General features: G+C 45.8%; 1 protein-coding gene across 5 annotated transcripts in view; it reads right to left on the bottom strand.

Annotated features, from left to right (window-relative positions):
• The window catches only part of AIG1 (androgen induced 1), a 124,100-nt gene extending 121,058 nt beyond the window's left edge, over positions 1 to 3,042 (bottom strand). The window contains exon 1 of one of the 5 annotated variants that reach the window (XR_011325408.1): positions 2,676 to 2,995. Coding sequence is in view for 3 of the 5 variants with exons in the window: in XM_069787149.1 (XP_069643250.1) it covers positions 2,676 to 2,816 (141 nt within the window). In the remaining 2 variants the exon portion in view is untranslated. Of the gene's footprint in view, positions 1 to 2,675 lie in introns of all 5 variants that reach the window. The other 4 variants (XR_011325409.1, XM_069787149.1, XM_069787148.1 and 1 more) reach the window with 4 other exon arrangements.
• Between the last annotated feature and the right edge of the window lie 7,044 nt (positions 3,043 to 10,086).

The following is a 10,086-nucleotide window of genomic DNA, read 5'->3' on the forward strand; positions in this document are numbered from 1 at the left end:
AAGAAAATCTTAGATATGAACATTCAAAATATTATGGATGGACAGGGACATTATAGTTTTAAGCTTTGTATTAAACAACTTCCTCATAATGCTCAACTTCTGTAAACAGTGTAAGAGCTGCAAGTCTACTATTCAGATTAATGCATACATTTAGAATACTTTACTGTGTCTTGTGGTTTAGAGTCCAAACTATTAGCTTTTCATAATTCAATTCAAAATTATATTACCTGCAGATAACTGTAAATCATTTCACACAGCACCTTTGCAAAGCCAGCTACCTAAATCTCCAAGACATTTATTGATGCTAAGACTGGAAAGGAATGTCCCTTTACAAATGGACAGATGAAAAAAAAATCCATATTACTTTTCAGATTCAAGTCACAAACTCACTTTTCTCAAAAACTGCTAGCAGTTTTTGGAAACAGAAAGAACTTCTACATGCTTCTGTGATGTCAAAGATGAAATCTCTGCTTGTGGAGGTACAATCTGTAGCAAGAACACACGTCTGCCAAGACTCTGGCATTGATGATATTTTGTCTAGACAGCCCTTGAATGTGACTGACACAGGAACAATGCACATGGTTGAGGAAAGTGAAACTTACAGAAGAGCTTTTCAAGGCTTAGTCAACATACAGTATTTTGGAAATTTGCTTAATAACCTCCAACCACACCTCCTGGTATCCTCTTCAGGAATCTAACAGGTTTTGTTTCTTCAAGTCTCCCGGTTGTCCCAGGAGACAGAAAGATAGATTTGCTTAGATAAGATGCCACCACGGCCTTTTGGACGTAAGTAAATATTGTTGACAAGTGGAGAGGTTTATGTGCTGGCTAGTCACTGAGAAAGGCATTCAAGTCGTTGGATGCGTTATTTGGAAGGACTGAAGATTGTAAGTAATTGCTAACCTTTTCTCAGCTATCGGACTTGACTATGAGAAACACATGACAACTATTAGCTAAAGGACAGAAATGACTAGCTGCAGTTGATAACTGTTTTAGACATTTTAGAAAGCACTACATATTTACCTTGACCCTTTGGGCCACGACAGAAGTAGCCTGAACCATGTGCATGCTTTGATGGGAAAGTCCACATGAACTTGCCACAGACAGCAGACAATAGTTTTTGGGAAATGATGAATATCATGTACTGTCAAATGTTATTTTCACTGTATGACAGCCTTAGTTCACTTAATCCTCAAGCAACTGTCAGGGCTAGGAGAACAGAGGAAAAGGTGAAGGAGACTCAAAGACAAGATTATTGGCTTTTAGCTTTAGTTGGTTCACTTCCAATTCAACTGCCACTGAAGTCAACAGCTCCCTCCTAACTTACTGGGACTTGACGCTAACTTCTACCAATTAATATTACTGACAGTACTGTTCAGCAGCCCAAAAGGAAAAAAAAAATTTAGATTCTAGTTTGCCTTCCTTAAGGCCATCAGGCCTTAAGATGCCCTTCTACAATCACAGTAAAAGCACTAGCTATGGGTATGGATCCTCAGAGATCCAGCAAATTTTTGGCACTCAGCACAAAAATTACCCTGGCTAAATGCAAAATAAGGTAGGTGCTTCTTCCCTCCAAATAAAATATGGACCTCAGTGAACCTCAGCTTAATCCTGATCCAGAAATTTGCACACTTGACCTGCCAGGTTAATAGTGTTCGAGTTTGGTCTCCAAACTCACAAACTCAACGTACTGACTAGGTATGAAGTGTGTAGGCAATAGTAGCAATACTTGTGAATCTACAATGAGGTTCTGAGAGAGGTTTTATCACTGGGAAGCACTGAAATACTTGCATTTTGGGACTTTTCTGTAACTCTGGAGGAACCGCAAAATTTCTCACCTATTTACACTGTGGATTCAAAGAAAAAAAACTATTTTGCTCTAGCTACTAGGTGTAAATTGGCTATCATATTTCTAACCCAGAAACTCCAGTTTCTCCTCCCATCCCCTCTCTTCCTCCTGCCCCTTCTCCTTCCACCTGCACTAGGGGAACACTGTTGTGGAAGCAGCAAGGCTAGGAATTTGGAAGCTCAGGGCAAAAATAGACCCTGGCCAGCACCTGGTGTTTTCCAGCAGGCCAGCATGCTCGTGACTGTTCCAGATCTGGACCCTCATGAAGAAAAGTGAAACGAAAACATCTTTTGTTTCGTAGGCTCGTTGGATTTGCAACCAAAACTAACTGGCTCCGGCAGGTTGTGTTGCCCAGCATTTTTTGTGTCACTCTCACGCACTTGCACCTGTCGGGGATGGACTCCTCGGGTGGGCCAGAAGGAGCAAGACGTGTTTCCTATTTTGACAGCACACGGGAGCCGAAGGCTGGGACCAGCGGGTTCTGGTGTTTACTGTCAGCCATTAAGAAAGGCGAAACACAGCATCAGCACCGCGGTGACAGGGCGTCAGGCGCACCTTCCCCACGGCCGCTCACAGGCAGCAGCCCCTCGGCTTTGTCCGTCTCCTCCTCCGCTCCAACCACCCGGCTCCGCTGCCGCGGGGTCCGGCGGGCTCCTCTCACGGCCGGCCCCGGAGTCACAACATGTCGCCGTCCCCGCTTTAAGGTCACCTCATGGCGCTGCCGTCGAGCAGGGCCGCCGCCTCCGGGGGCTCCCGCGCGGGGCCGCGGCCGTTAAACGGGCAGCCGGAGGGAGGGGGCAGGGCCACGGGCGCCGGGGGCACTTACCAGGTCTATGAAGGTCAGAAATTTCCAGCTGCCTCCATAGGTCTGATGCGCGGGCATGTCAATGGCCTTGTAATTGCACAGGATGGAGCAATAGGACAGGAGGATGGCGGCGCGCAGCACCTGGCAGGGCACCAGCGCCATGTTGCGCGCTGCGCCGGGGCGGCCTCGGCGGCGGCGGGCTGCGAGCCAGCTCGGGGTGCACTTCCGCGTGCGTGTGTGTGTGGTGTGCGTGTGCGCGCCCGTGCCCGTGCGGGCGGGACTCCCAGCGCCCCCGCGCCGCCGTCGGCCCCGGCCGGGGCGGAGCGCAGCGGAGCGGAAGGGCCGCGCGGCGCGGCGGCGGCCGGCAGCGGCGCGGGGCAGGCGGCGGCGGAGGGGGGGTGGGCGGCGGCGGCGGTGCCGGCGCTGCTGGCAGCAGCCCGGCTGGCGGGCTCGGCGCCCTGCCCAGCCGCGGCTCCCCGGCCGGGCCGGGCGGGAAGAGGCCGGGCCGTTCCCGGGGGAGCGGAGGGGCATGCCCGCCGCCTCCCATCGCTCCTCTCGCCGCGCCGCTCCGGCGGCGGTAGGTGCCCGGGGGCTGGCAGGTGCGGGGCCGGGGCCGGGGCCGCGGCGGCGGCGGCGCGGCCCTGCCCGAGGGACCCGCGTCCCTCAGGCGCGCCGCCCCCGGGAGGGCAGGAGCGTGAACGCGGGCGGTAAGGCAATTGCAGAGCCCGGTTACCCGCATTTTCAAGCGAAAAATGCAGTGCAGCAGCAGTCACGGGTCTGAATCGGCGCATCGCGAAACGTTGCGGCGGCCGTTGTAGCAGGTGCCCCCGCCCCGCGGCGCGGCGGGGGGCCTCGGGCGGGCGCGCTAGAGGGGCCGGCGGGCCGAGCGGGGGCTCCGGCCCTACGCCGTGTGCCGTGCTCCGCTCCGTGCAGCTGCCCCGCCGGGGAGAGCACCTGTCCTTCCGCGTGTGTTTCTGAGGCACGGTGGAGTCCTCAGTGTTCCCCTTCGTGGCGTGCACTCGCACAGTCGCTAGAAGTGCCGCTTTCCAATACCCGCGACCGCTGTAAGTGGGGCACCTCGTTATCCGTGGGCTAAAGCGTTGGGTGGAGTACCGGCACCGTAAGGAATGGCCGTTTCCGTCAGCAGGGGTTTGATCACCAAAGGGATTCTTGAGGCTAGGAGCATTGGGGGGGTCTCGTGCTTGGACTTCTGCACCCTGAACAGGAACGGGTCTTGAAGTGCTCGACTGCAGGGCAAATCTTAAATTGCTCCACCATCTGGAAAAGTTGCTTTAAAGGGAGTGATGTCTGGCCTTGGATAGACAAACCACTTCTGTAAACACCATCTCCATACATCTGTCTTCTGAAATAAATATTGGAACAATAAGGTGCTTCATCACAGTTAAGCAAAAAGCATCCGTGACTGTGCAGTGCGTTCCCTGCTTTTATTCCATTACAGGGAGTCAAAGCCTTTTCATCTGGTCTCCGCTGTGCTCAAGTTCTGCAAAAATGAAGGGCTTTTAGGAGAACACACGCTAGCAGCTATCCTAGATGAAATTAGCACAGTTTAAGATCTCTGCTTATGCAGAGGAATTGTATGTCAGGCATGGACAAAGAACCCTCTAGAAGCACGGAGCATGAATTTCCCACTGGATCCTTTAGGTTATCTTACCTATCAGTTCACAGGCCCCAGCAAGTACATTGGGCAGTCAGACCCTTCTGTTGTTTGTGGCACGTATTTTAGTCTTAGAGGCTAAAAGGGTTTGGTCTCATTGAAGTCTCAGGGTTCAGTGTAAGAGGTATCTGAGTGAAATGTAATGGTCCGCAATGCAACGGGAGACCAGACTAGCAACATCAGCAGTGTGACCCAGTACAAGTGGATCTGTAAAGCAGCACAATTGCTGCTGAGGACCTGGTGTCTGTACTGTATGTATTGCAGGAGGTTTCACTTCAAAATAGCTCTTCTCTGGGCCTGTGGACTGAAGACTCATTGGTGGCTGGAGCACATTAAGTGAACCCCTGGAGCACATCTTCTGGTTTGGTTTTATTCAAAAGGAGTCCAGCTTGCTTTCTGAAACTCGTGTCAAGTTATAAACCACAGCACAGTATCAGTCCAGATGATCAGGAGATTTACTTCTAAAATACACTGTTCATCTGAACAGTGCTGCTGTAGAGGCATCCTTAGTGTGCAAGTCTTGCTGGACTTGAGCGTTTTAAGTTCTCAAAGGCAAGTTACTCTGTGCGGAGCTCCAGAGCATGACTGATTACATACCCGTGCACACCCTTGTGTCTTGTGATCAGCCTCTGATAGGAAGAGTTTGGGGCTGTCTAAGCCTTAGGCAGTCTGTCCCCTACTTTTCTAACTGCACCTCCTCCTGCGACTTACAGGAACTCACTCCTTGGGTCACCTCTGTGTCCCTAATAAGGCATCACAGACATTAACACTCACTGAACATAACTTGATAACCACCATGTGCTGTTTGCCTTTTAGTCACATGTATTTAAACAGCCTCCAGGGTCACAGCATCCTCAAAACTTTTTAAAAACTGAAAAACTACCCAGGCTTTTTGGAGCCCCATTTGAACGCTCTTCAGTTCTGCTCTCCACTTTTCCATAGAAATCTCAGCAAAGCTCACAGAAAATCTTAACCTCATACAAAGAAAAACTTTCACTCAGCCTTGTAAGCCAAGGTGAGAGTCTAAATGAAGCAGAATGTATAAGCACTCTTGCTCCCCAATTGTTTTTTTCTTTCAGTCAAGAAAATCTCAAGGCAGGCTAACTAACATGCCAGGCTCAGCCAAGCTTCTTCCTGGTCCAAGGCTCTTCTTTATTACACAATTCTAGACCTTTGAAAGGAAAAGTAACTCTTTTGTGGGTGGGTTCTTTGTGCCTGTGTCCTTTCTAAAGAAGTATCTGTTGAATCTCTGGACAGTATTATAATAAGGGCTAATTAGATTGTAGGCTGCCATTAGCGTTTATGTGCTACTGTGGACTTTGTACTCCCTGTCTATTGAGAGAAAAGGAGCAAGGTCTTTTGTGACTGATTGAAATGGGTTTGTGGTGGATTTTATTTTCCTTTGGATTTGGTCTTAATTTTTTTCAGCAAAGTAAAAATGAGAAGTTTACTAATTTGCCGTTTATATTGCTATATGAATGCTATATTGGTACTTTGTAAAATGTTTACATTGCAGGTTTTTTATTAAATGCATAAATCATAGTAAGGTAGACTATAAACATGTAAAATACAATATTCAGTGCTAGCCTGTGATTTTTCAGATCCTGATGTTTAAATGATTTTTTGAATGTAAATTGTGAAAAACCTCAACTGAATTTTCATAAGTCACACAGTATAAGTTTATTTGAAAGTGGGACTTTGACACAGGTCATACTTGTCATTCAATAGAGATGAGAAACGGCTTTAGAAAGGAGAGAGAGTCCAAAGCACTGGTGTGTCTGGGATGGGAGATGTTAATAAATGCTGCCTACTACGGCGGGGGGGGGGGGGGGGGAGCAAGATGCCTAAAAATCTGTCAGAGAACTGAGTGGAAAAAAGAACTAAAAAGGTGTGTTTCCCATCCAACTGCTAATATAAAATGAGTAGCATGATGTTTTTGCTACTTGGCATCTTGGCAGAATAAAGTGTAATATCTTGGAGTCCAAGATTTAATCTTTTCTATGCAGGTTAGCAGATGAGAAAGCTTAGGAGTTTTTTGGTGGTGGAGTGGTTTTTGGATTGTTTTTTTCTTTTAAAAGGAATGACATTTGAACAGCATTGTATTTTGTGAATATCTAAGCTATTGGTAAATATTTTTTTTTGAGAGAGATGTTTTGAGACCTGTGAGGTGCCTTTTCTTAAGCAATTGCTTTAAATGCAAATGAGTTGTTTACAAGGAATTATGCCACAAGCAGTTGCCTCCAAAGCAATAATAATAAGCATAATAATGCATGCTTGAACTCATAGGAAATGGTAATACTGCCTCATCACAATGTGTTCATGGTGATGCACCTGATACTGCAATTTCTAATATTTGAGGCAGAGTGTACAAACTGTGCCAAGGTAAGTGTATTTGGATGTGTGGGAGTGTGACTCCCACATAAGCAGACATGCAAAAACGAAGCTTTCTTGTCATGAATGTAAGTGAAATTATTGAAACATTGCAAGTTAAAAATCAACACAGAATTATTGAAAAAAGCTTGCCTGTGCCTAAGAGAAGCGTTTTTATAAATGTTCTCAGTTGATATGTATATATTTAATATATAGCTCTTCGGTTGGATGAACTATCACTTGGGTAGTAACTGGTCCCACATATCAGAGGAGGATTCAACTCAGAATCTTTGGTAAAGACAGTTATCTGCTGTAACTGGGCCCATTGTTAATACTACTAATGACATTTAGGCAAATTTTTATTTCTTCATTTACTTTGAAGAGGTATAAATGATAAAAATTGAGGGATCGAGCAAAAAAGATAATAAAAATGAAAAGACCACATTTATACAGGTGTAAAGAGCAATGTGTTTAATAAGACTTCTGGAGCTACTTGTTTGTATGATGACTGATTATTGCCAATTTAGTTTCAAGTTTAGGTTTAAGAATTACAGTAATGTTACTAATTCGGCATATTTTGTACTAAGTATTCTAATATATATATATATGTGTGTGTGTGTTTAACAATGGGAAATAGAGCTGGAGCAGAAATGACCAAGAGATAGGTGGAACAAAGTTTGGGGCAGCTGGAAATTCATTCATCCTCTCTGCAAGTTAAACTTTGCTTTGTCCTGAAAGACCATGAACTTTCTTGCTGTAAAGGAGAAACAAGCAGATAAAACTTGCTGCAGTCATCTTCCTTGTTAAGTTAGAATTTCCCAACGTGATGATTTTATAAAGAAAAAGCCTTATTGTACAAATCAGGAGTTTTGAATCTGTAAGTGAAGCAGGGACTGTGTAAGCAGATGAACTTTTCTTCACATTTGGATCAGATACATTGTGTGCAACAAAGCTGTTTCACAGCGTCCTGGTTTAACCCCAGCCGGCAACTAAGCACCACACAGCCGCTCACTCACTCCCCCCCGATGGGACGGGGGAGAGAATCGGAAGAGTAAAAGTGAGAAAACTCGTGGATTGAGGTATAGACAGTTTCATAGGTAAAGCAAAAGCCATGCGCGCAAGCAAAGCAAAACAAGGGATTCATTCATGACTTCCCATGGGCGGGCAGGCAGGTGTTCAGCCATCTCCAGGAAAGCAGGGCGCCATCACGCATAATGGTTACTTGGGAAGACAAACGCTGTAACTCTGAATGCCCTCCCCTTTCTTCTTCTTCCCGCAGCTTTATATGCTGAGCATGACGTCATATGGTCAGCTGTCCCAGCTGTGCCCCCTCCCAGCTTCTTGTGCCCCCCCAGCCTCCTCGCTGTGGGATGGGGTGAGAACCAGAAAAGCCCTTGGCTCTGGCTAAGCACTGCTCAGCAGTAAGGAAAATATCCCTGAGTTATCAACACTGTTTCCAGCACAAATCCAGAGCATAGCCCTATACTAGCTACTGTGAAGAAAATTAACTGTATCCCAGCCAAAACCAGCACACAGGGTAAGGATTTTATATCTTAATTTCATATGCTTTCTGCTGATTACATCAGTCAGTGTTAGTGCAGGTAACAGGCCTCTGAGATGCAGAAGAGCAATACTGACCGGGACTATTCTACCTGCCCACAGATGATGTGGCCCCCTGTAAACCAGAGCAAACATTCTTCTCCTGGAGCATGCAATCCCACAGAGGGATGTAGGCTTTGGGAAACGGTTTACGTACATGCAGTGCACAGTTATAAATTACCTGGTGTCCTGTTTAAAGAGCTTACCCCTTACACTACATCTACCTATCATCAAATTCTTGAACAGGCTGGTTATGCAGTATTATTTAGGAGTACCAATGAACAGTAAAAAAGCAGAACTGCTTGCCATGAGGAAATATGAGTCAGCTTCTTAGTCATTAAAAATGTGCAAAAGAAGACAAACAAAATTTCCACAAATAATTATAAAGCCAGAAAATTTAACCCTGCATGTAACTGTGCACTGAGTGGCTGTCTTCTCTTAGACCCGCCTGACAGAAGACAGTCCTGACATAACAATTGTTACCAGGTACCTTTGAAACACATGAAATCCCATCTGAACATAAGAAAATGCTGTTTACTGTCAGAATGGTTTAACATGGGAACAGGTTGCCCAGAGAAGCTGTGGACTCTACATGTGTGGAAATATTCAAAACCCATGTGGACATGGTCCTGGGCAACCTGCTGTAGCAGACCCTGCTTGAGCAGGGGTATTCAACTACATGATCTTGAGACGTCCCTTCCAACCTCAACAACTCTGTGATGCTGTAGTGTAAATGGAAGTACATATGTGACTAACGCATAATTCGCCAAGTCTGCCTCAACTTTCTAGATTATCTGGTTAAAATCAGCTCTCTGGTGGCTTAAATCCCCTAAGTGCATCACCATGCTACCTCCTCTGAACACCTGGGCAAAGGAGTTAGAGGTGGGATGAGAAACAAGGAATTGGAATGATGCAGGTGCTCCACACCACTTCTGTAGCATTGCTTGCATAAAAGAGTTATATAATTGTTAATTTGTGCTGGAGACTTAATATGTGTATTTTACACATATTGGAATTGGAAAAAAATCTCTACCCCTAAATCACCGATCAAAAGTTGTAGAATTTTTTATCTGCACCCTATCTCTACCCCAAATTCTCATCCATAAAACTGAACTAGTAAAACTTCCTGTCTTGTGTCCTGACTGAAAGTTTCTCTCAGCAAGAACTATTCCTTCATTTATTTTAAAATTATAAATATGTAATTATACTTCATGCAGTTACATCTTGGACTTCTGAAGAAACCTGAAATATTAAAAAAATACAGTATTTTCTTAAACAAACAACAGATAATTTTCTGTGACAACTAACTCTAATGGGCAGCACTGTAAAATAGAGTAAATGTTAAGTTTCTTCCATTGTGAATGGGTGAATAATTTTCTGATTCAGCTGTAATAAGGTTTAACTGATCAAGGGAGAGCAGTAATACACTTCTAATACAACAGGTGGAATACAGAGGGCGTTTCATTCAGTAGCAGAGAGACAGCACTGGCTAGCAAGGACAATAGTAACCAAATACTCATTTCAAAGATTTGACATAGCCAGTTTTTTAAAGTAGTTTGGCTCTGATGACTTTGCAGAAGCTTGTATTGCGTTTGGGCTGCCAAGCAAACCTGGAGGTGCCCACCATCACCTGCTAGACCCGCTGCAGGAGATGCTTATCCTTGTCAACTCCTCCTCTCTTGGTAGGAGTGACTCTCAGCAGAATGCCACGCTTCTGGCTTTTTACTATCTGGCAGACAATACAGCTGTAACCAGGCTCTCTCCATCACCAGCTGGAAGCTGTTGTTC

This window comes from Haliaeetus albicilla, chromosome 7, assembly GCF_947461875.1.
Source record: "Haliaeetus albicilla chromosome 7, bHalAlb1.1, whole genome shotgun sequence".
Classification (NCBI taxonomy): Eukaryota; Metazoa; Chordata; class Aves; order Accipitriformes; family Accipitridae; genus Haliaeetus; species Haliaeetus albicilla.